General features: G+C 51.9%; 1 protein-coding gene across 1 annotated transcript; it reads left to right on the forward strand.

Moving 5' to 3' along the window:
- The first annotated feature begins 2961 nt into the window (after positions 1-2961).
- Positions 2962-18964, forward strand: SLC22A11 (solute carrier family 22 member 11). The gene is given in 14 exon segments (XM_061203791.1): positions 2962-3354; positions 5408-5480; positions 5483-5510; positions 7709-7749; positions 7752-7796; positions 7799-7852; positions 7955-8124; positions 9604-9750; positions 11902-12017; positions 14196-14410; positions 16107-16137; positions 16139-16195; positions 17149-17352; positions 18901-18964. Coding segments are annotated over 14 exon segments (1638 nt in total).
- The last annotated feature ends 7499 nt before the right edge of the window (positions 18965-26463 follow it).

Raw genomic sequence — 26463 nt, forward strand, 5'->3', positions numbered from 1 at the left:
AGGCCATTCATTATCTCATTTAATCTCACTATAAGTAAGCAGAAGGCCTCCACCTTAGAGATTCGGAGAAGGGACCTTGGAGTTCAGAGAAGGGAAGTGAACTGCCTAAGGCCATTTGGCAGCCAAGCTTGGCCTTGGCTTTTTTTTTGGGGGGGGGCGTGTTGCGTTGGGTCTTCGTTGCTGCGTGCGGACTTTCTCTAGTTGCGATGGCTTCTCTTGTTGCGGAGCACGGGTTCTAGGCGTGTGGGCTTCAGTAGTTGTGGCTCGCAGGCTCTAGAGCGCAGGCTCAGTAGTTGTGGCACACGGGTTTAGTTGCTCCACGGCATGTAGGATCTTCCTGGACCAGGGCTCGAACCCGTGTCCCCTGCATTGGCAGGCGGATTCTTAACCACTGTGCCACCAGGGAAGTCCCTTGGCCTTGGCTTTAATTGGTAGAGCCCTTGGATAGAAAAGTCAACCCCAAGGGCAATTCTACGAGAACCAGGGGTTCACTTTACATGAATTAATTTAATGAGACAGTCTGGAGGGCTTGGTGGCTACAATCTGAGGCTGCCTGCATCCCACCCCAAGGCCCACTCTTCCCACCTCTGCTTGGGTATTCTTGGGGGATGGGCACATGGGTGAGGATGAGCGCGATGCTGGGAATGCTGCAGTCCCTGGTGTGACCACCAGGTGGCGGAGCAGCCGCACCCAGCCCTGCCCCTCGCAGCCCCAGAAAAAGAGAAAATACAAATTAAAAATTCCTTGGTCTGGAAGCGGAAAGTCAGTTGGAGATTCCGGGAGCCTTCTGGCAAATCCAGGAGGTTTGACCTTCTCCTGTAAGCAAAGCCTAGGGGCGTCCATGACAGGCAAATGGCAGGGAAGACGAGAACATTTTTTAAAGCATATGGAAGGAGGAGGTAGAAGGAGAAAAGAATTCTCTCGAAGACGCTGGGATTTCAGTAGCCACCTCTAGCTCAGCCACTATCCAAGGGAGGCCTGGGTCCTAGTGCAGCAGAATCACCTCAGGGCTTATTTTTAAATGCAAATTCCTGGGCCCACAGGGGAACTGCATTTTCACCAGCACTCCTATGGTTTCTGATCCTGGCTAAGGTTTGAAACACCAACATGGCAACACTTCCTTTCCCAGGTCAGAAACCAGGGGCCAGAGAGCGGAGGTCACTGCTCAAGGTTATGGTCCCCGGGTCCAGGCCTGCCCCTGTGATGATGGTGTTTGCACAAACCTAGGCATGAAGCACGATTCTTTCCATGTAAAATTTGGCCTGGGATAGTTTTGGAGGGGGCTGCTCCCAATCAGCCCCTCTCTCCTGGCCTCCTGGGCTTTAGTTTGGGCTGGTTCTCTCCCCACCTCTCTCTATTTGCTATTTTAAAATTCACAACGAGTTCCTGCCCGAGAGGCAGCGGCCCGGGCTTTGAAATCCAGGCCCAGAACCCTGACTCCCGGCTTCCTGGCTGGGCGCCATCTTGGCTGAGTTCCCCAAGCGCTCTGGGGAGCTTCTGGGAAGTTTAGGGTCCAGACACCCACCCACACCTCACCCACACTTCCAGCGCTCTTCAGACTTCTCTCCGGAACTGACTCAGCCAATTCTTCTTGCACCTGGGAGGCCCTAATTCTGACCCAAATTCTGAATTCCAGCCTTTAGCCGGGATTTGGTACATGACAAGCTAGAGACCAAACAGCAGCTAGCCAGGGGCCTCGGAGACAGCACAGGCTGTGGTGTCTGGTTCGAATCCTGATTATGCTGTGTGACTTTGGGCAAGCTGCCTGCCCTCTCTGAGCCTCAGTTTCCTTGTCTGGGGGAATCAGTACTGCTTCTCTCCTGGGCTGCTATGAGGAGGGAATGAGAGAGTGCAGGCAGCGTGGTCAGCACGGAGCTGAGCACACAGCAAGCCCTTGGTGCCAGGAGCAGCTGTTACTAAGAGGCATAGCGCAGGGTGGGGCGCTGGGGCAGGGGCTGCCCGCCAGCTACCAAGCTGGACTGGCATCAGACACTGGGTCAGGGAGGTGTGACTTTACTCACTTCCCCAGTCTGCTCAGCTCCAGGGCCCCCGAGGGCCTTCTAAGGGATGCCAGGAAATCGTAGCCTTGGTTTCCAACCTGGGGGAGCTTACAATCTAATAAAGGCAACTTGGAACCTTGAAATGGAAATTTCCTGAAATAGTGCGTCTGTGAGCTGGTGTCCCCATGCTGCCTGGTAGGAGGCATACGGTAAGGAGGGACAGAGCCCAGGCCTGGGCCCTCCTGCCAGCTCTGCACGCCCACCCCCACCTCCCCCAGCCTCCCTGCAGCCTCAGGGTGGTGGAGCCCCGCTCGGGAGGGCCCTGCCTGATCCTCACTTCTGTGCTTTAGCAAAATGAACTGATATGGTCCAGGATGGGTGAAAGTTCGGCCAACAGTTTCCTGGTTTGAAGGAGGGCATGTAGAGGGTTCTGAAAGTTCAGACTGAAGGATGCTATCAGGTGGCCCGCGGGGAGCTGCTGAGGCCTTTCTGAGTAGCTGAGCCTGCCTTTCTCCCCCAGGATTCCTTGCTGGGATTTAACTTTAACCGTGGCAATGAGGCCACGGCCCGGTTGATGTTTCTTCCACAGCTGTAATTCAGTAACATCACGGCATCGAGTCTTTTTTTTTTTTTTAAGCTTCTTGACCTTTTACTCTTGGTGTTGGAGAACAGGGTGCCCCAGATGCCCCAGTGAGTCTTATCTCCTCTCCAGAGCAGTGGAGCATCCGAGCGGTCATTCCTAGAAATTGGGTGAGGAGGGGTGTCTTCAAAGCATCTTGGGCATCTTGGGACACACTTGACTGGCTGCTGGACAGCTGCCCCACCCCCACGGGGCCGAGTGGTGAGCGGAAGCAGAAGGTCTGGAGAGCCTGCGCCTGCTAGCGGTTCTGGGCAGCAGGCTGGATACTCACCAGCTCCCTGACCCCCAGGAGACCTGCTCTAGGTGCCGGCATCTCTGTCCATGGTGTTCATTGAGCTCTTGGAGCAGGCTGAGGGTGTGGGCTTCTTCCAGGCCCTGCAGGTCCTCACCTTCTTCCTCCTCTCTGTCTGGGCGCCCATCCAATTAGTTGTGGAGAACTTTTCAGCCGCTGTCCCAGGCCACCGCTGCTGTGCCCACATGCTGGACAATGCCTCTGAGGCCCCCGCAAACCTCACCCCCGAGGCCCTCCTGGCCGTCTCCATCCCACTGAGCCCCAACCAGGAGCCCCACCATTGTCTGCGCTTCTGCCAACCACAGTGGCAGCTCCTGGACCCCAACACCACGGCCACCAACTGGAGCGAGGCTACCACGAAGCCGTGCGTGGACGGCTGGGTCTACGACCGCAGCACGTTTACCTCCACCATCATGACCGAGGTGAGGGCCTCCCCCCGACCCGCCCCAACCAACCCCACCACTTCCTTCCTTCCCAGCCTCCCAATGACTGGGAGGATGAGATAGACTCCATCACCGCTGTTAAATGATATGCCACTCCCTCAACACGTAATTACTGATCACTTGGGATGGCCTGGATTCTGATCTAAGGCTAAGGTTACAGGATGGACAGGGAGATTTCTAGGAGCTTACATTCTGCTGGAGAATTCAGAATCAGTCAACATTTAAACCAGTAATAACAGCAGACCAAGTCCATACCTTGTGCCCTTTAAGTGGCAGCCACTGTTCTGATGCTTTCCCTGTCATCACAATTTCACAACAATCTCTTGAGGTGGGTTTTATTATTGACCCCGTTTAATAAATGACAAAACCGAAGCCCAGAGAGGTTAAGTAATTTGCCCCAGGACACACAGCTAAAGCACACTCAAATCTGATTCAACCCAGGCAGCCAGGCACCAGAACTTCTCCATCACTTTCTGTCCTGCCTTGAGTCTCAAGGCCCCTGCGTCATAAGTGAGCACAAAGGAGAAAGCAGCTCCTGCTAGTAGGGAAGGGAGAGGCAGGCAGGGAAGGGCTCTCTGAAGAGGTGACATTTAAGATGAGACTTGGATTATAAGTGAAGGAATCAGGGACTTACTTAGTGGCACAGGGGTTAAGAATCCACCTGCCAATGCAAGGGACCCGGGTTCGAGCCCTGGTCCAGGAAGATCCCACATGCCTCGGAGCAAGTAAGCCTGTGAGCCACAACTACTGAGCCCACGCACCAGAACTCCTGAAGCCCGAGTGCCTAGAGCCGGTGCTCTGCAAGAAGAGAAGCCACCGCAATGAGAAGCTCACGCACCGCAATGAAGAGTAGCTCCCGCTCGCTGCAACTAGAGAAATTCCGTGCACAGCAAAGAAGACCCAACACAGCCAATAAATAAATAAATAATTTTTTTAAAAGACAGAGAAGGAATCAGTCACATGAAGTTCGGGAGAAAGCTCAGTTGGGACAGAGGTCCAAGTAGGAGCTTGTCTGGGTGTTGAAAGAGCAGGACCTGGCACAGAGGGTGAGGGGTCCGGCGGTGGCCGGGGAGTGTGGGGAAGGGGCCTGGATTTTAAGTGCAAAGGAAAGTCATTGGAGGCTTTGCGACTAGGAGATGCTGTGATGTGATTTGCATTTTCAAGAGGTGACTTTGCAGGGTGGAGAATGCCCTGTGGGGTGGGGGCTCCTCCTGCAGCGATTCAGGCAAGAGAGGCGGAGATGGAGAGGGAACCGTGGGCGGAGCGTCCAGGCCTCGGTGAAGGGAAGAGAGGCGGAGATGGAGAGGGAGCCGTGGGCGGAGCGGCCAGGCCTCCGTGAAGGGAAGAGAGGCGGAGATGGAGAGGGAGCCGTGGGCGGAGCGTCCAGGCCTCGGTGAAGGCAAGAGAGGCGGAGATGGAGAGGGAACCGTGGGCGGAGCGTCCCGGCCTCGGTGAAAGGAAGAGAGGCGGAGATGGAGAGGGAGCCGTGGGCGGAGCGGCCAGGCCTCGGTGAAGGGAAGGGCTGACCTGGGGGGAGAGGTGATGGGGGCAATGCTCAGGTGATGTCTGTCTGGTCCACGTCAGGCAGCAGGGAAAATCACGGTGACACGTGCTTAGCCCTCAGTGCTCATCTTCATGCCCTGTAAGAGAAGCAACCGTACAGCCCCATTTCTGGAGGAGACGGGCTCTGCCAGGTGCAGGAACGCCCCCAGGGGCACCAGCCGGTCGGTCATCAGCTGACTCAGAATTCGAGCCTGTGGTTTAACCACCACCCACCACTGTCCACTCGGAGCGGCCGTCACGCCATCAGACCCAGAGCCGTGTCACATGCGCCACTCTGTTGGCTGCCAGTGGGGGGCTGAGGCCCGCTGCCCGCACCCCCCTTCCACCTGGGTCACCTGGCCTTAGGAATCTGGGGACCCCATGCAGGGTGGCCGGATCCCCTCTGGGGGTCCTGGACCTTCCTCTGCCACCCTGGCCCTGCTATTCCACACCCCCTGAGCCAGGCTGATGCACCCTCCTTCTCTTCCAGCGGGACCTGGTGTGTGACCACCAGGGCCTGAAGCCCCTAGGCCAGTCCATCTACCTGGCGGGGGCCATGGCGGGTGGATCACCTGGGGCCTCCTCTCCCACCAGTGAGCATCTCTCCCCCTCCCAGCTCCTTCAAAACAGGATGAGCATCGTGGGGACAGAGGTAAGGAAATGTCCAGTGAGCGTTCGTGTTTCCTAAGAGAGGCCCTCCCCTGGTCTGGGGTCTGCGTCCCAGGTTCCCAGGGAGCCAAGAACCCAATGTCTGAACCTCGATGCCAGGTTGAGAAATTGCCCTGAACACTGGCTCTCATCTTCAACTATTGCACCAAACTTTATTGAGCACCTACTGTGTGCCAAGCACTGCACAGCCCCTGCCCTCAGGGAGCTGATGGTCTTCTGGGCATAGACAGACCCCTCTTTCTTTTAACTCCAAGTACATGAAATGTAATGAAATAGAAATACTCCTCTCCCTCCTCCCCCATCATCGCCCCTCCACTGCCCCCCACCACACCCCTCCTTGAGGTGGAGCACCCAGAACGCTGTCCGGGACCTTCTCTCCCTCTGCGGTCCCCTCCTGCGTGGGGCGCCTCTGTCCAGTGCTGAAAACACCCACATTGCACCCCCTCAGCTTGTAAACCCAACTGCAGACTTGGAGGCACCTCACACTTACCACGGTCAATGCTGAGCCGCTGACTCTCCACCCGCAGCCCAGCCCCCTCCCCACCAGACTCCATCCTGGAAAACAGCCCCGCTGGGAGCCAGCCCTGTGCTCCCTCCCTCACCACCCACACTCATGCTCCAGGGCACAGCCCCAGCCCAGCGCCCTCTCCCCCACGCCCGCTGTCCCCCGCCCAAGCCACCGCCCTCTCTGGCCCTGCTACGGCCTCCTCTGGGGTCTCCTGCTTCTACGGGGCCTTCCGTTCTGCTGCAGAGCTCAGAGTGACTTTGCAAAGGCTTATATGTGGATCTGGTCGCTGCCCAGCCTGAGGTCCTCTGGGCTCCCACGCCAAGGACAGTCCCCACCCACCCCACCACCCCTGCTCAGCACTTGGCTTCTCCCCATGAGCCACGCCGGCCCCTCCTGGGGCACCGCCGCTCCCGTCCAGCCCACAGAACCCACTGAAGCCGGTGGCCGAGCCTCGCCTAGAGGTTTCTGCCCACGGCTGCTTCGTGCCCAGCACGCAGGCCTCAGCTCCAGGCCGCTCCTCAGAGAGGCCTTTCCGGCTTCAGGCACAAAGGTCCCATGGTCCTGCCCCCGCTCCCCATCACAGCTCCTGTTTCTCTCTGCCGGTGCCCAGCTTTCGTTAGCTCGTTTACTGTGTGTGTCCCCACGAGAATGTAGCTCCAAGAAGGCAGGGACCTTGGGGCCGTATCCTCAGTGCCCAGCATATAGCACACAATCATAATACGCTGAATGCATGAAAGGCTTCCGGACTCTGGGCAGTGCAGGCTCTGGGGCCTCATGTGTCCCAGCTTCTTAGAAGGCGGGTTTGTTGCTTCTCTGGGCTTCCTCCTGTGAGTGGGGACCCTGCCACCTACCCATGGGGCTGCGATGATTGAGTTAATCACATGCAGAGCTTGGGCCGGGCCAGCACAGTGGTCACTCTTCGTGGGCCTCATGTTATCCCGAGCGTAGCGGAGAGCCTGAGCAGCAAGGCAGGAGGTGGTCCAGTTTGCACTTTCAGAGGACTGGCCGCCGTGCCGCCACTTATCCTTCCCCAGGGGCCACCCACACCGGGAGCCAAATCGCAATCAGTCTGAGAGTCGCCTGGCGAGCCTGGGGTCAGCGCCAGGTGTCAGCCTCCAGACCTCACCCAGGATCTGGGGCGCGTGTCCCTGCTTCTGGGCGCTGCTGGGACAGGCAAGGCCAAGGTTCGCCCACATCTCTCCAGTCTGATTGACACATACTTCAGCTAAATGCAGGCGGTGGCTCGGGCTAAGCTGACCTCACTGGGGCTGAGGGCCCTCCGGTCACAGGCATGGAGGAGCTGCCTGGGTCACCCAAGGCCATGTGCACTCAGCCTCCTGCCAGACTCCTCCCTTGTTCAGTGTGTCATCGTGAATCCCTGCATTTTACAGATGGAGAAACTGTGGCCCAGAGAGCAAGGCGTCTGCCGTTTTTATAACAAATGCACTCTGTACGTGGTCCTAGGAGATCCGAGAAGGAGATGCTGCCTGCACTGGCCGGTGCCCCAGCAGGTGCCCCAGCCTCCTTCGGCCCTCCGGCGGCAAGTCCCTGCCTCTATGCCCAAGTCCCCAGGGCCCCTCTCCAGGCCCCCACTGTGCTTGTCTCCCGAAATAGGTTTGGGCGGAAGCCAGTTCTGAGCTGGCGCTGCCTGCAGGTGGCGTGGCCAGCACCAGCCCCATCGTTGCCCCCAATTTCCTTGTCTACGATTTTTGAGCGCTTTGGGATTGTCTGGCATCATCCTGACCTCAACAGCGCTCAGTGGATCCCTTGATCACCTGCCCCAGCCCTGTCGGGGTGGGGAGGAGGGGGCTCAAGGCCACTGCATGTGGCCCTCACCTGCTCATCTGCCGCGCCTTTCAGTGGTGGAGTGGACCATGACCCGCACGAGGGCCGTCACCATGACGATCCTGAGATGCATCTACAGCATCGGCCAGACGGCCATGGGCCTGGCCTTTGCCCTGTGGGACCGGCGAGCTGTCCAGCTGGCCTTGTTGGTGCCCTTCTTGGTCATCTTCCTGATATCCTGGTCAGTGCAGTTGGGGCCTTTTCCCTTGGGGAGAACATCACTGAACGGGAGGGGGACCCGGGGTGAGAGGGGCCCTACCACCCTGGCTGGCCACGGCTCCCAAGGTGCCGAGACCATGGAAGAGAATGATGTGAGCAGACCCCACTGGGGAGAGACATCTTGGGTGCTCAGAGTTCCGGGGTGGGCATTTCAGCCAGGGGTCCGTGGTTCCCTCCAGCCCACTGACCTCTGGGCCTCAGGCTGAGGGCTCCGTTCTTCCCTCACATTGGCACCAGCCCCCCCCCCACACCCACCAGCTTCACTCCCTCACATCACTTGCCCAGCCTGCGGACCTCCAAGTCAGGCATTGGATATGGAAAGATAGTATCACTATTATTTTCGGTGCTGCAAAAATCCCTAAGGTCTGGAAATACCTGCTTGGGTGGAGACTAGAAGAAGAGATACAAGGAAATAAACACAAATTCCTGTCCTCATAAGTTCTCTTGTGCCCGTGGGCCAGAGTTGAGCAGGTCTGCTGTGGGATGTAGAGAAGTCTAAGGACTCGTTCATTCATTCTCAAATATTTATTGCACTCCTGCTCTGTGCCAGACTTGGCTTTAGGCACTGGGGACCCATCGGCAAATAAAATAGATCAAAAGTCACCGACTACATGGAGGTTTATTGTGTCAACAGGACCAGGAAGAAAGGAGGAAGACCATCCCATAGTTACACTGATTAAGCCGCCCTAGTCACACTGATTGGGTGCATCCAGGTGCTGTTGGTAACACCAGATGTATATCAACACTTCTTCTAATGAGCAAGATGATGTTATTACTGCCACTTCCAGATGAGGGGCTGAGGCCCAGAGAGGGCCAGTGACTTGCCCAAGGCCACACAGTCACTGCGTGCCAGAGGCAAGATTTGAATCCAGGCAGGCTGACTCTTGTAACCACCTCGTCAAACTGCTTCCAGAAGTTTTTCTTAGCTTCCCTGCAAACAGGGCTGAGCTCCTGTGGGCTGGGAAAACCCTGACCCTTTCAAAAGGGAGATGCTTCCCCCTGCCCATCTGCCCCTGAGGCTGGGAAGAAGCCTACTACTTTCATAAAACCACTTGGTTCTGGTTGGGGATGTTTTAAATGTGTGTTTTTTTTTTAAATGCAGCATGATGCAAGTTTTCTGCCATAGAAATGACCCCAGAATCACCCCATGTCCAGGCAGCCTGTGCGCTGGCTGAATGTGAGGCTTGGGCGGGCAGGCTCCTGGCAGCAGGGAAGCCAGATGGGGTGCCAGGGAGTGGGGGCTGGTGAAGAGGGCGGCCAGGCGTTGGGACTCATCTTTATTCTGAGACCATCAGGGACTTCCCAGCCTGGCATTAGTGGTGCAGAGGGAGAAGCGGCTGCCTTCTCCCCACTCCTGTTGTAGCCGGCAGGTCTGCTGCCCACCACCCCCTCCCCACATGACCTGGGGGGAGTGCCCAATCTACATGAAGAAAACAAAGACCCAGCCAAGCACCTGCTTCTTTAACCGGTGGCTGCCAGAATCCGCCCGATGGCTGATTACGGTGGGCAAAACAGATCAAGCGTTTCAGGAACTCAAAAAGGTGGCCAAGATAAATGGCCACAAGGAAGCCAAAAAGACACTGACTATAGAGGTGAGATGCTGCTATTTGTGATACAGAGTGTGGGACATGACCCAGGGAAGGACATCCACTGATGTTTTATCATTATTATCACCAACATCACCCCAATCTGCTCCAGCACCACCTCCATCAACACACCCATACCATCAAGACACCACCATCAACATCACCATCGCTGTTGTCAGTTTTGCCATCTCTGTCATCACCATCACCATAATCATCATCACCATTATCACCATAATCATCACCATCAACCCCACCATCACCACCACCACCATCACCACCACCATCATCACCTCCATCACCACCACCATAATCATCACCACCATCATCACCACCATTATCACCACAACCATAATCATCATCACCATTATCACCATAATCATCACCATCAACCCCACCATCACCACCACCACCATCACCACCACCACCATCACCTCCATCACCACCACCACCATCACCACCACCATCATCACCACCATTATCACCACAACCATAATCATCACCACCATCATCACCACAACCATAATCATCATCACCATTATCATCATAATCATCACCATCAACCCCACCATCACCACCACCACCATCACCACCACCACCATCACCTCCATCACCACCACCACCATCACCACCACCATCATCACCACCATAATCACCACCACCATAATCATCACCACCATCATCACCACAACCATAATCATCATCACCATTATCATCATAATCATCACCATCAACCCCACCATCACCACCACCACCATCACCACCACCATCATCACCTCCATCACCACCACCACCATCACCACCACCATCATCACCACCATTATCACCACAACCATAATCATCACCACCATCATCACCACAACCATAATCATCATCACCATTATCATCATAATCATCACCATCAACCCCACCATCACCACCACCACCATCACCACCACCATCATCACCTCCATCACCACCACCATCATCACCACCATTATCACCACAACCATAATCATCATCACCATAAGCACCACCATCATCATCACCACCAGTAACAACACCATCATCACCTCCATCACCATCACCATCACCATTATCACCACCATTACCGTGTCCACTACACCCACAATCACCACCACTGTCATCATTTCTACACAAACACCACTACCATCATTACCACCACCAATAAGAATAATAATACCACTAATATCAACACCATCATCAACAGCATTACAACTCTCCATAGACCCCCCCATCACTATTACCACCATCACCACCACCATCATCACCTCCACCAGCAGTACCATCACAATTGACTTCACCTTTATTATCACCAGCACTACCAATACCATCATTAACATCACCATCAACATCTCTACAAAGCATCGCCAACACCACCACTATTACCATCACCATCACCTTCACCACCATCATTGCCGTCCTCATCACCACCATCCCCAACTCCACCACAGCCACCATCAACACCACCAGTAACAACAATACAACCATTGTCAACAACAGCACACCCACATCACCATCTCTATTACTCATCACCTTAATCCACATATACTGCTCATTTACCCCACGGGGCTTCTCAGCATATTTGGGGAAACAGGATGTGCTTATCTGAAGGTAGCTATTTCAAGAAAGTAGGTGTGGGAGGATGTGCGGACGGAGACTAGAGGACACAGAGCTCCCTGGGGGAGAAGGATCAGGGAAAGCTTCCAAGAGGACGTGAGCTAGAGCTGACCAGGACTGAGCTGAGCACAGGGCAGGCCGGGCCCGGGGTGCAGACAAAGACTGGATGGGTACTTGGGAGGATCCAATGGCTGGAGCGGGCGTGCGCTGATGCCAGCCAAGAGGAGTGACGAGGGATGGTAGGGCTTTGCGGGGTAACTGCCAAAACCTTCCTGCAGCCTGCAGCTCAGAGACTAGAGCTGGGACACAAGACCTGCTCCTTGGCTCTGAGTAGGGCGACCGGGTCTGCAGAAGATAGCTCAGCTAGCGGCCAGAGAGAACCCTTTCTGCCCTCAGGCCACCCGCACCCCCAGGGCTCTCCAGTCTCCAGAGGCCAAGGCCAGGCTCTCCCTATCACTCTGCCCATCCGGACACCGTTCCCGGCACGGGGGTGGGGCAGGGCCATGGCCCCAACATTCACTGCCCGCATCATCCCTGGAGGTACTGATGTCCAGCATGGAGGGGGACGTAGCCTCTGCGAAGTCCCGCCGGTCAGGGCTGGACCTGTACCGTATGCTCGCGCTCCGCTGGAGAAGCTGCAGACGGTTGGTAGTGAGGTATGCCATCCTGAGCATCCCTCCCGGGGCTAAGGAGGGCGGGGTGTCCAGCGGGAAAACAGCCCCTGCAGGCCTCATGGGGTACATTTCTGGCTGGAACAGGAAGCTCCCCCAGCAGGCAGGAGCCTAGCAGGTGGGGGAGACAGAGTACGTACAGATGTGTTCGGGAGGCCAGCTTGTGCAGGAAGTCAGCTAGAAGGCAGGGCTGGGCTGTGGTCCTGGGCAGGGTGCCAGGGTCAGGCTGAAGCCCAGGGCAGAGGCAGAGCCAGGTCCTCAGAGCCAAGGGACCAGCGATAGCTGGAAAGGGTCACTGCTGGTCAGCAATGGACTCACCCTGACAGCTGGACTCCTAGAGGGTGGCAGGGACCACATGCTGGCCACACACATCCCCCTCTGAGCCATCCCATGAGATAAGTTCATTTATACCCCACTTTGCAGATGGGGAAAGAGGGGCTGGGAGAGGCAAGAAACTTGCCCAAGATGACAGAGCAGGCATTTGAACCCAGGCTGAGCTACCTCCTCGTCCTGCTCTCTGACCCTCCAGCCCCACATTGAGCGTGGACTCCCCGTCCCGCCCCAGGAGGCCCCATCTCCCAGGGGTACCTGGGACCAGGAAAAGGCTCCTTAAGACAAATTCAGTTTAAGTGACTTCCAGAAGAGTGGATCGAAAAGTGAGGGTCAGGTTTGATTGGGCCTTGATCTTGAAATAAAACTCAAAATTAGGAAAACATTTATTTTATGCTATATTTAAGCACATATGGGTTATAATGGCAAAACGTGCTACATCTCAGACAGAGAATGCATCAAATGCTTCTCTCTCTCTCTCTCTATTTTTTTGCTTAAGTTTTTTTTCTTTTTCCTGATAAATTAAGAGTGCCCAGGGCCGCTGAATGTCCAGGGCCATTCTTTCAAAAACCATCAAGGCTTCCTCAATTCTCCCAGGGGCCACTCTGCACTCTTTGTTATTCAAATCACAGGCTGTGAAGCGGCCACTCTCTTGGGTTTTCTTGTCTCTGTTAACCCAGTTGTTACCGGCTAAGGCTCTAGATTCCTACGGGTCAGCCGCTTTCAGCTCCAGCCTGGCCCTTGTCAAGTCACTTTCACAAACTTCAGGAAGCACTGCGTCTCTGCAGGAATCTCAGCTTTTCTCTACAGTTGTTGGCCTGGTGGTGCCAGATGTCTCCTGAGGACGGCAGTCAGGTGCCGCTGAAGGGGAGGGCTGGGAGGAGCGTCCAGGTGAAGCAGGGATGGGGACAGATTGGAAAAGTGGTGGAGAATAATTTCCCACCATGGCCACTTGTGGAGCCAGATTCAATCTCCAAGGTGTAGAAATTCAGCTACTGTAAGTTCAGCTACTCAGGAGCCTGTGTCAGGGGGTCCCCTGGGAAGCAGGCTCTGAGATGGAGGTCCACGGGCAGGCAGTTCACAGAGGAGGCTCTAGGGATCACCTCTCATGGAAGCAGAGGGGGGCCAGGGAGGGGAGGAAGCAGCAGGGGCAGGGGAGAAGTCGTGGTGATGCCGTCACAGCCAGGCCCCAGCCTGGGGACCTGGGAGCTGGGGTGGCCCTTCTGAGTCGTCTCTCTGGACCGTGTAGACCAGCCATGGGATGCTCTCCCCAGCTGGGGGACAGAACTCCCAGGGCACTGAAGGGGGCAGGCCAGCATCCTCCACTGAGACCCCATTCTATTATTAATCCCATGTTTCAAGACAAAGAAACGCGTCCAGAGAGAGCCAGGCAGAGACTTGCCCAGGTCCATGGCTAGTAGAGTGGGACCCCGATCATGGTTCCCGGCCACGATTGGGAACAAGAAACAAAGCCAGAGGGTGCTAGAGCCTGGCGAAGGGGCAGGTCAACTTGACCCACTGCCCCATCTGCCCAGAGAGGGTCATGTTTTCCTGCTGGTTGGTGGAGAAGGAGCCTAAGAGGCAACGTCCAGCCCACCATGGCCGACACCCAAGGCTAACACCCAAGGCCCACACGTGGAATGGATGGGGCCACCACCCTCCCCACCCTTTCCTGGGACAACCTGACCCCAGGGAGATGCATCCTGCATTCACCAGGCTGCCCGGGGGTCTGGGCTGGTGGTGCTCTCCTGGTGCAGCCCCGGCATAGGTGATGGTGCAGGGGTGCCCTCTCCTCCATGGGGCAGGGACCTGACTTCTGGATTCGCCCCACAGCTTGTCCCTCACCCTCTCCTACGATGGGCTGGTCCTCAGCCTGCAGAGCCTGGGGAGCAGCATCTTCCGCCTCCAGGTCCGCTTTGGAGCCGTGGGCTTCCGGGCCCAGATCACCGCCATGCTCCTGCTCAGGTTCTTTGGCCGCCACACGACCCTGGCCGGCTCCCTGGCTGTGGCTGGCCTCGCCATCCTGGCCAACATGCTGGTCCCACAAGGTGCAGCCAGGGCAGCGGGAGGGAAGGCTGAGGGGCTGCCGGCCTGGGCGCCTGCTGGCCTGTCCACTGCACCGCACCACCTCCAGCATCTTCCCCTCCCCCGGCCCCGAGGATGGGCAGGGGCCACTGTGCCCCGGCTCTGCCCAAGGCCATTACTGCCACAGCCCAACCAGCCCTCCACCCATTTTCCTGGGGAAACTGAGGTTCAGAGAGACGAAGCCAGGTGCCCGAGATCCCTCAGCAGCAAGTGACAGAGCCAGGCCTGGACCAGACTTCAAGCCAGAGGCCAAGTCTGCAGTGGGAAGAAGGGTCCGGGAGGCTGAGAGGGGCTCCAAGTGAGGCAGGAGAGGCACCAGGCCGAGTGTGTGTGGTGTTTCCTCTTGTTAACTAAGCGAGAGGGGGGACTTCCCTGGCGGTCCAGTGGTTAGGACTCTGCACTTCCACTGCAGGGGACCCAGGTTTGATCCCTGGTTGGGGAACTAAGATTCCCACATGGCCAACAAAAAAAGAAGCAAAAGGGGGCTTCCCTGGTGGCTCAGTGGTTAAGAATCCGCCCGCCAATGCAGGGGACACGGGTTCGAGCCCTCATCCAGGAAGATCCCACATGCCGCGGAGCAACTAAGCCGTGCGTCACAACTACTGAAGCCCGCACGCCTAGAGCCCGTGCTCCGCAACAAGAGAAGCCACCGCAATGAGAAACCTGCACGCCGCAACTACAGAAAGCCCGCGTGCAGCAACGAAGACCCAACACAGCCAAAAAATAAATAAATAAATAAATTTATATTAAAAAAATTAAAAACCTCATACTGCAGATACTATAAAATGTGGGTGCATTAATGACAAAAAAAAAATCTGTATTAAAAAAAAAAAAGAAGCAAGAGGCAGAGCACTGGGGAAGCTGGGATGGGCCCTGGTCTCACTCTCCTTTCTGACTGAGGCTGTGAGGCCCCAGAAACCCTCTCCGTGTCTCATTTTATTGCTCAAGGTGGGTGACTGGGGGAGGGGCAGGGACAGGTGTCCCGCGGTGGCAGCAAAGCCAGGAGGGAGGCAAGGGAGGACCAGCAGCTGGGAAGGGCCAGGTGAGGAGAGAGGAGCAGTCGGGAGCCCAAACTCTGAGCGAGATGCAGCGCTCTGAGAAAAACTCCAAAGGCGAGCACTTGAGAGTTTATGACTCTTCCCAGCCACGTGCGGGATGGGAGGTGAGGCCCAGGCCCGCCGCTGGCTTGTGACCTGCACCCTGGCTTCCCAGCTGAGGCTCTGTGTGGAAGCAGGGCCCCACAGGCAGGCTGAGGGGTGGTGGGAAGGAGTGGTGGGAAGGCTTCTGGGTAGCTGGGCACCCCAGGGCCCCTGCTGTGGGCCTGGGCCTGGCATGACCCTCTCCTTTGAGGGAAGAAGCACCCTCAGGGGCCAAGGAGCCCTGGCACTGTCACCCCTCGAGTGCCACCCGCAGCTGCCGCCAGGCTCACCCACCCCAGACCCGGCTGGGTTCTTGCCCTGCACCCTACCCCCAGCCCACCCACCAGGGTGTCATCTTGCACTGCATCACCACCTGGCCCAGGGCAGGCTGGCACCGGGTCACAATGCCCAGGACCTGCTTTCAGCTCAAAGCAGCCTTGTGGGAGAACACAGTCACTCTGCTCCAGGCTTCTGGGGACCCTCCCGAGCAGACCCCACCCTCACCCTTTCCTCTGCCTAGATCTGCAGACCCTGCATGTGATCTTGGCTGTGCATCAGTTTAACCTGCATCATGGTCTACAAGCCAGAACTCTTCCCAACTTCGCTGCGGTAGGCTGGGCTGCCGGCTGGGCCCAGGAGGGGCCGCCAGGCCTGGGGCGGGCGAGAAAGGGACACCCCTGCAAGGGCCCGTGGTTGGGGTAGAGAGAGGGGCTGGGCACCCAGGGACACACAGCAGAGGGCGAGGGGGACCCAGCGCCGACATGGAACCGAGCAGACGCCCTGGAGTCCTTCCCCCAAAGGCACCTGCTCAGCCAGGGCCTCCGCAAACAGCCCCTCCCCAAGAGTCCAGGCTCGGAGGCAGCCCCCCCACGGAGAGCCCTCGGGAGGCCTCTGGGCTGGAAACCGCTTCGAGCCACACAGCTCTCTGCTCAGGTGAAATCTCATAAGAGGCCTGGTGAGGAGACCAAGAGCTACCCGGGGTAGTGGGGACTCTGCTTGCTTCCCACTGTCCCCTCCCTGCCCCAAGGGAGCCCCAGGTCACCTCCTCGGAACCCAGTGGTCTAGAGTTAGAGCACCCCTGCATTGAGCAGTTGGGTAGACTGAGGCTTAGGGTGGCCAAGGACTTAGCTGAAGAGCAGGGCTGGACCCCGGCCCCCAGAGGCCTGGCCCAGCCTCACTCATGGTGCTTGCTCACTCACTCGTCCACTCTTTCTTTTTGTTTTTTGACACACATTTATTGATTTTGTTGATACTTTATAGAAAGTCTGAACTGGGAGCTCCGTGGCCTAGCAGGAGCCCTGAGACAAGCCTCCAAATTACCTGAGACCAGGGAGAATAGGGTGGGCCCTAGAGAGTTCCCGTGAAGGACTCTGGATGTTCCCAGGAGGCAGAAGCCCCTTCGGATGGGAAAATCTAGGTGGGCTCAATGAAGGAGGTGGGGTTAGAAGAGCCCTTGAGGAGGACAACTCCAGCAGCCCAGCTTTCCCTCCCCTGGCCCAGCCAAGTAGCCCCTCTGAAGTGGCAGTTGTGACAAGGGTCCCGGTCCTCCTCTCTACCCACAGGATGACAGCAGAAGGCTTCTTGCTTTCAGCAGGTCAGCGGGGGTCTGTGATGGGCCCCCTGACCAGGATGACCTGCGAGGTCCTTCCCCTGCCGGCCCCCCCCTCCTACGGTGTCATCCCCATCGTTTCCAACCTCATTGTCTTCTTCCTCCTGGAGACCTGGGGACTTCTACTCCCTGACACCATCCAGGACCTGGAGAGACAGTGAGTGACCCATGGCCACCCTGGGAGTGATGCAGCTGAGTGGGGCTGCAGATATGGTGGCAGGTCCATCACAGCCCGGGGACAGGAGAGCCCAAGGGTCAGGAGACGTCCTGGGCAGAGAGGTCAGGAACAGGGCCGGGCTGGTCATCGTGATGACGCCCGCAGCTTGAGCTTGTTTAGTGCCCAGAGCATTCCCGACACCAGGCTCAGGGCAGCATGTTTCTGAAACCATTTAATCTTTACAACAACCCTGCTAGGAAGATACTATTGCTCTCCCTGTTTACAAGAGGCTCAGAGAGATGAAGTGACTTATTTGAGGCCTCACAGGTACAAGGTGATTGTACCTTAGACAGGAAAATGTACTGGTCAAGAGCCCGGCTCTGCAGCCAGACTGCCCAAGACTGAATCCCTGCCTACGCAGGCAAGTGTTTTCCCTCTCTCATCAAACTGACACAAGAAGAAAAAGAGATCCTCAACAGTTCTCCTTAAGGCTTCCTGCAAAGGAGCCCAGGCCCAGACAGATTATCAGGTGTCTTCCCTCGGGCCCTCCAGGAAAAAACTATGCTATTCTCATGTATGTTCTTTGAGAGAATAGCAATGAAGGAACGTTCCTCAACTTTCTTTTATAGCCAGAATCACCTCTAAGTTTCCACTTCCTCATTGGTAAAACGGGTGTTAAAAAAAAACAGTGTAGCTCAAAGAGTTGTATTTGGGTTTAAGTGAGTAATTATATGAGAGCACCAAGGACAGTGCCTGGCCCACAGCACGTGCTCCGTAAATGTGGCTGCTGTGTCTCAGGTGAGGGGGTTCGTAGGGAGCCCTCCTTGCTAAACAAGAGTCAAGATCATGATAATAGTAATAATAACAGCGGGGGCTTAGTGACCCCTTATTGTTTTTTTTTTTTTTTTTTAAATATTTATTTATTTATGGCTGTGTTGGGTCTTCGTTTCTGTGCGAGGGCTTTCTCTAGTTGCGGCGAGTGGGGGCCACTCTTCATCGCGGTGCGCGGGCCTCTCACTGTCGCGGCCTCTCTTGTTGCGGAGCACAGGCTCCAGACGTGCAGGCTCAGTAATTATGGCTCACGGGCCCAGTTGCTCCGCGGCATGTGGGATCTTCCCAGACCAGGGCTCGAACCCGTGTCCCCTGCATTGGCAGGCAGACTGTCAATGACTGCGCCACCAGGGAAGCCCGCCCTTATTGTTTTAATACAGCATCTGATTTGATCCATGCAACAAGCCCACAAGGTGCTGTTCTGTCCAATTTCACTGTTAAGGAAATGGAGACACAAAGAGGTTATGCAAGTTGCCTAAAGACACCCAGCTAAGAGACAGGAAAGCTAAGACTTAATTTACTCTTTCACTTAATTCATTTTTGTTGTGTATCTACTACATTTCAGGCCCTGTCCCATGTTTTGGGTAACAGCCGTAAATAAAACCCTAATCTCATAGAGCTTACATTCCCATAAGACTTGACCCCCATTTCTGCCCTCCAAGCCCCAGAGCTGTAGCCATCACGGCACACAACTGCTCTCCCTTTTCATTATTCTAGGAGGTCAGCAGCAGCCAGGGGCAGCCAGCGAGAGGTGGTCATTACAGAAACCACCTGGTTCTAGAAATTCTGCCTGCAGGAGCCCCTTGGGCCAGAGATCCCTCTGTGGGAATTGCCTCTTCTGTGACCAGAGGGTGGAAGCAGTTTGGGCAGCCTTGAGGGTTTGGCGTGGCTGAGCTGGCAGCACAGCTGTGTGCTGAGGCTGAAGGCCACATCGCCACTCACTTCTGCTCCCCCTGCCCCGCCAGACTCTCCACCCACCTCAGCATCGCAGGACCCCCCCGGCAGACAGACACGCCCAGCCTGGCTGCCCCCAGGTCCACTTCGTTAACACAGTGGTTCTCTCCCTTCCCTGCCAGGATTCGTCTTCACGCCTTCACTCAGCCACCCACCTCTTCTCACTTCTCAGAACATGGTGCTGCAGGTTTCTCACCTTCCAGCTTCCAGAGTGGATCGTAGGGCAGGGTCCAGACAGCCCTGAGTTCCAGACTTTCCTCTGCCACTCACAGAGTCTTCATCAGTACAATGGGACTCATGGAATCTACCTCCCAGGGTGGGTGACAAGGTTAGCAGATCTTAGCACAGACCAGATTCCCACAAATAGAAGCTGCTACCACAGCTGCCAGGAACAAGCAACCAGGTGTGCCTTGCACCAGTACAGGAGGCACATGGAGCTGAAACCCAGCCCAGGCTGCACCAACTCAGCCACTTACGCTAACAGGGGCTGGATTCATTCCAAGCAAGGGGCTGTTTTAATCACCTCCTGTTTACCCCCATTGGTGAGGGGGGCCTCCTGCCCTGTAGTTATGTGGCTTTAGGGAAGGCCCAACCTAACACTGCACAGATAAGATGGACAGCAGTTTACTAATCACGTAAACTCACAGCCAAGGGAGGTCGACACTGTGTACCACGCAGGGTCACATGGGTTGCACTCAGGAGAAGAGAACCACCAAAGGCTGTGGGAAGTGGGCTTCGTGGTATCAAGAAGGTGGCGGGGGAACCCCTGGTTCCACAGGACCGTGTGATTGGCTTGCTTGAATCATTCCACAGGTTGGCAGGGACCCGACCCCCACCTCTCAGGGATGACAGGAACTGTGCTGGTCCCCCCAACCCCCATGAGAATTGTTGTTGGCTGGGGGACCTTACCCGCAGGAGCAGAGTGGGGAAGGGGACCTGCAGATAAACCACAGAGACCCTCCCGGTTTCACCAGATGTCAAGGCAGCACAGAATATTAGACCTTAATTTTAGGCCTTATGCTTCAGGGCCACCCTTCTGTGTGTCTACCTTGAGGGGTCACCTTTTCCTAATTCATGCAGACCCTCCCTATACAAGCAGCAGCCCAGGCTGTTAAAACGAGGGGATCATTGAGGCTGATTACCTATTTTAAGGGTATAGTTTAGTTTAGTTTTGTTTTTTTTTTAAAGGAATTCCTTTGTTTTTATTATTTATTTATTTATTCATTTATTTTTGGCTGTCTTGGGTCTTCGTTTCTGTGCAAGGGCTTTCTCTAGTTGCGCCAAGCGGGGACCACTCTTCATCGTGGTGCGCGGGCCTCTCACTATCGCGGCCTCTCTTGTTGCGGAGCACAAGCTCCAGACCTGCAGGCTCAGTAGTTATGGCTCACGGGCCTAGTTGCTCCGCGGCATGTGGGATCTTCCCAGACCAGGTCTAGAACCCGTGTCCCCTGCATTGGCAGGCAGATTCTCAACCACTGCGACACCAGGGAAACCCTGATCACCTATTTTAAAGGTAAGGAAACTAAAGCCCAGAGAGGTGAAGTGACATGCTCAGAGTCACACCGCCTAACCCTGCCTGACTCTTAGTCCAGGGCTCTTTCCCGAATACCCGGCTCCTCGCCCTCACCTGTACCCCTCCGTGCTCTGATATCTGCAGCACTGTCACAAAGTTACACCCTTCCCTGGAGATCCAGACCCTTTAGACAACACCCCACTCTCCTTGGACAACTCAGAGAAACCTCAAGCCCCAGTTCCCCATCCTATTTCCCCTCTTTCACACCTGAAGCACACCAGACCAATCAAATCCAATTCAAATCAAATTCCCTGTCTGCTTAAAACCCTCTGGTGGCTCATGATAAAGATCATACTTCCCCCACCAATGAGCCCCTACAGGTCCCCAGCCTTACTTCGCATGTAATAAATTTAAAAGGATTCAAATCACACAAAGTATGTCCTTGGATTGTCATGGAATTAAATTAGAAATCAGTAACAGAGAAAACCTGTTCAAGGGTCAGGAGACGTCCTGGGCAGAGAGGTCAGGAACAGAGAGGTCTAGAAAACGTGTTCAAACTGAAAAACATACTTCTAAATAACCATGGGTCAAAGAAGAAATCACAAAGGAAATTAGAAAATATTTTGAGCTGGGTGAAAAAAATTTAAATCATGTGTCAGAATTTGTGGTGTGAAGATAAAGCAGTGATTAGAGGAAATTTTATATAGTTAAGGGCTCATATTAGAAAGGAAGAAAGTGAGAGGGCAGACAGCAGAAGCAAGAAGAACTATAATTCTGTGGCCTGTGGAAGGAAAACCACATTCACAGAAAGATAGACAAAATGAAAAGGCAGAGGACATTGTACCAGATGAAGGAACAAGATAAAACCCCAGAAACAACTAAATGAAGGGGAGATAGGCAACCTTCCAGAAAAAGAATTCAGAATAATGATAATGAAGATGATCCAGGACCTCGGAAAAAGAATGGAGGCCAAGATCGCGAAGATGCAAGACGTGTTTAACAAAGACCTAGAAGAATTAAAGAACAAACACCTAGAAGAATTAAAGAACAAACAAACAGAGATAAACAATACAATAACTGAAATAAAAAATACATTAGAAGGAATCAATAGCAGAATAACTGAGGCAGAAGAATGGAAAAGTGACCTGGAAGACAGAATGGTGGAATTCACTGCTGCAGAAGAGAATAAAGAAAAAAGAATGTTGAGAAATGAAGACAGCCTAAGAGACTTCTGGGACAACTTTAAACACAACAACATTCGCATTATAGGGGTCCCAAAAGGAGAAGAGAGAGAGAAAGGACCCAAGAAAATATTTGAAGAGATTATAGTCGAAAATTACCTAACATGGGAAAGGAAATAGCCACCCAAGTCCAGGAAGTGCAGAGAATCCCAGGCAGGATAAACCCAAGGAGAAAAATGCCGAGACACATAGTAATCAAAACTGACAAAAATTAAAGACAAAGAAAAATTACTGAAAGCAACAAGGGGAAAACAACAAATAACATACAAGGGAACTCCCATAAGGTTAACAGCTGATTTCTCAACAGAAACTCTACAAGCTAGAAAAGAGTGGCACGATATACTTAAAGCGATGCAAGGGAAGAAATTACAACCAAGATTACTCTACCCGGCAAGGATCTCATTCAGATTTGATGGAGAAATCAAAAGCTTTACAGACAAGCAAAAGCTAAGAGAATTCAGCACCACCAAACCAGCTCTACAACAAATGCTAAAGGAACTTCTTTAAGTGGGAAACACAAGAGCAGAAAAGGACCTACAAAAACAAACCCATAACAATTAAGAAAATGGTAATAGGAACATACATATCGATAATTACCTTAAACGTGAATGGATTAAATGCTCCAACCAAAAGACACAGGCTCACTGAATGGATACCAAAAAAAGATCCATATATATGCTGTCTACAAGAGACCCACTTCAGACCTAGGGACACATACAGACTGAAAGTGAGGGGATGGAAAAAGATATTCCATGCAAATGAAAATCAAAAGAAAGCTGGAGTAGCAACACTCATATCAGATAAAATAGACTTTAAAATAAAGAATGTTACAAGAGACAAGGAAGGACACTACATAATGATCAAGGGATCAATCCAAGAAGAAGATATAACAATTATAAATATATATGCACCCAACATAGGAGCACATCAATACATAAGGCAACTGCTAACAGCTATAAAAGAGGAAATCGACAGTAACACAATAATGGTGGGGGACTTTAACACCTCACTTACACCAGTGGACAGATCATCCAGACAGAAAATTAATAAGGAAATACAAGCTTTAAATGACACAATAGACCAGATAGATTTAACTGATATTTATAGGACATTCCATACAAAAACAGCAGATTACACTTTCTTCTCAAGGGCACATGGAACATTCTCCAGGATAGATCACACCTTGGGTCACAAATCATGCCTTGGTAAATTTAAGAAAATTGAAATCACATCAAGCATCTTTTCTGACCACAACGTTATGAAATTAGAAATCAATTACAGGGAAAAAAACGTAAAAAACACAAACACATGGAGGCTAAACAATACATTACTAAATAACCAAGAGATCACTGAAGCAATCAAAGAGGAAATCAAAAAATACCTAGAGACAAATGACAATGAAAACATGATGATCCAAAACCTATAGGATGCAGCAAAAGCAGTTCTAAGAGAGAAGTTTATAGCAATACAAGCCTACCTCAAGAAACAAGAAAAATCTCAAATAAGCAATCTAACCTTACACCTAAAGAAACTAGAGAAAGAAGAACAAACAAAACCCAAAGTTAGTAGAAGCAAAGAAATCATAAAGATCAGAGCAGAAATAAATGAAATAGAAACAAAGAAAACAATAGCAAAGATCAATAAAACTAAAAGCTGGTTCTTTGAGAAGATAAACAAAATTGATAAACCTTTAGCCAGACTCATCAAGAAAAGGAGGGAGAGGACTCAAATCAATAAAATTATAAATGAAAAAGAAGTTACAACAGGCACCGCAGAAATACAAAGCATCCTAAGAGACTCCTACAAGCAACTCTATGCCAATAAAATGGACAACCTGGAAGAAATGGACAAATTCTTAGAAAGGTATAACCTTCCAAGACTGAACCAGGAAGAAATAGAAAATATGAACAGACCAATCACAAGTAATGAAATTGAAACTGTGATTAAAAATCTTCCAACAAACAAGTCCAGGACCAGATGGCTTCACAGGTGAATTCTATCAAACATTTAGAGAAGAGCTAACACCCATCCTTCTCAAACTCTTCCAAAAAATTGCAGAGGGAGGAACACTCCCAAACTCATTCTATGAGGCCACCATCACCCTGATACCAAAACCAGACAAAGATACTACAAAAAAAGAAAATTACAGACCAATATCACTGATGAATATAGATGCAAATATCCTCAACAAAATACTAGCAAACAGAATCCAACAACACATTAAAAGGATCATACACCATGATCAAGTGGGATTTATCCCAGGGATGCAAGGATTCTTCAATATATGCAAATCAATCAATGTGATACACCATATTAAAAAACTGAAGAATAAAAACCATATGATCATCTCAATAGATGCAGAAAAAGCTTTTGACAAAATTTAACACCCATTTATGATAAAAAACTCTCCAGAAAGTGGGCATAGAGGGAACCTACCTCAACATAATAAAGGCCATATACAACAAACCCACAGCAAACATTATTCTCAATGGTGAAAAACTGAAAGCATTTCCTCTAAGTTCAGGAACAAGACAAGGATGTCCACTCTTGCCACTATTATTCAACAGAGTTTTGGAAGTCCTAGCCACAGCAATCAGAGAAGAAAAAGAAATAAAAAGAATACAAATTGGAAACGAAGAAGTAAAACTCTCACTGTTTGCAGATGACATGATACTATACATAGAGGATCCTAAAGATGCCACCAGAAAGCTACTAGAGCTAATCAATGAATTTGGTAAAGTTGCAGGATGTAAAATTAATGCACAGAAATCTCTTGCATTCCTATACACTAACAACGAAAGATCAGAAAGAGAAATTAAGGAAACAATCCTATTCACCTTTGCAACAAAAAGAATAAAATACCTAGGAATAAACCTACCTAAGGAGGTAAAAGACCTGTACTCAGAAAACTATAAGACATTGATGAAAGAAATCAAAGATGACACAGATGGAGAGATATACCATGTTCTTGGATTGGAAGAATCAATATTGTGAAAATGACTATACTACCCAAAGCAATCTACAGATTCAATGCAATCCCTATCAAATTACCAGTGGCATTTTTTTACAGAACTAGAACAAAAAAATCTTAAAATTTGTATGGAGACACAAAAGACCCCAAATAGCCGAAGCAGTCTTGAGGGAAAAAAACGGAGCTGGAGGAATCAAACTCCCTGACTTCAGACTATACTGCAAAGCTACGGTAATCAAGACAATATGGTACTGGCACAAAAACAGAAATATAGATCAATGGAACAGGATAGAAAGCCCAGAGATAAACCCACACACATATGGTCAACTAATCTATGACAAAGGAGACAAGGATATACAATGGAGAAAAGACAGTCTATTCAATAAGTGGTGCTGGGAAAACTGGACAGCTACATGTAAAAGAATGAAATTAGGACACTCCCCAACACCATACACAAAAATAAACTAAAAATGGATTAGAGACCTAAATGTAAGACCAGACACTATGAAACTCTTAGAGGAAAACATAGGAAGAACACTCTTTGACATAAATCACAGCAAGATCTTTTTTGATCCACCTCCTAGAGTAATGGAAATAAAAACAAAAATAAACAAGTGGGACCTAATGAAACTTAAAAGCTTTTGAAAACAAAGGAAACTACAAACAAGACAAAAAGACAACCCTCAGAATGGGAGAAAATATTTGCAAATGAATCAACCGACAAAGGATTAATCTCCAAAATATATAAACAGCTTATGCAGCTCAATATTAAAAAAAAAAAAACAACCCAATCCAAAAATGGGCAGAAGACCTAAATAGACATTTCTCCAAAGAAGACTTACAGATGGCCAAGAAACACATGAAAAGCTGCTCAACATCACTAATTATTAGAGAAATGCAAATCAAAACTACAGTGGGGTATCACCTCACACCAGTTAGAATGGGCATCATCAGAAAATCTACAAACAACAAATGCTGGAGAGGGTGTGGAGAAAAGGGAACCCTCTTGCACTGCTGGTGAGAATGTGAATTGATACAGCCACTATGGAGAAGAGTACGGAGGTTCCTTAAAAAACTAAAAATAGAATTGCCATATGACCCAGCAATCCCACTACTGGGCATATACCCAGAGAAGACCAGAATTCAAAAAGACACATGCACCCCAATGTTCATTGCAGCACTATTTACAATAGCCAGGTCATGGAAGCAACCTAAATGCCCATCGACAGACGAATGGATAAAGAAGTTGTGGTACATATATACAATGGAATATTACTCAGCCATAAAAAGGAATGAAGTTGGGTCATTTGTAGAGACGTGGATGGATCTAGAGACTGTCATACAGAGTGAAGTAAGTCAGAAAGAGAAAAACAAATATCGTATATTAACACATATATGTGGAACCTAGAAAAGTGATACAGATGAACTGGTTTGCAAGGCAGAAATAGAGACAGATATAGAGAACAAACGTATGGACACCAAGGGGGGAAAGTGGCAGGATGAGGGGCATGTGGGGTGGGATGAACTGGGAGATTGGGATTGACGTATATACACTAATATGTATAGAATAGATAACTAATAAGAACCTGCTGTATAAAAAT

This window comes from Eubalaena glacialis, chromosome 10 (genome assembly GCF_028564815.1).
Source record: "Eubalaena glacialis isolate mEubGla1 chromosome 10, mEubGla1.1.hap2.+ XY, whole genome shotgun sequence".
Classification (NCBI taxonomy): Eukaryota; Metazoa; Chordata; class Mammalia; order Artiodactyla; family Balaenidae; genus Eubalaena; species Eubalaena glacialis.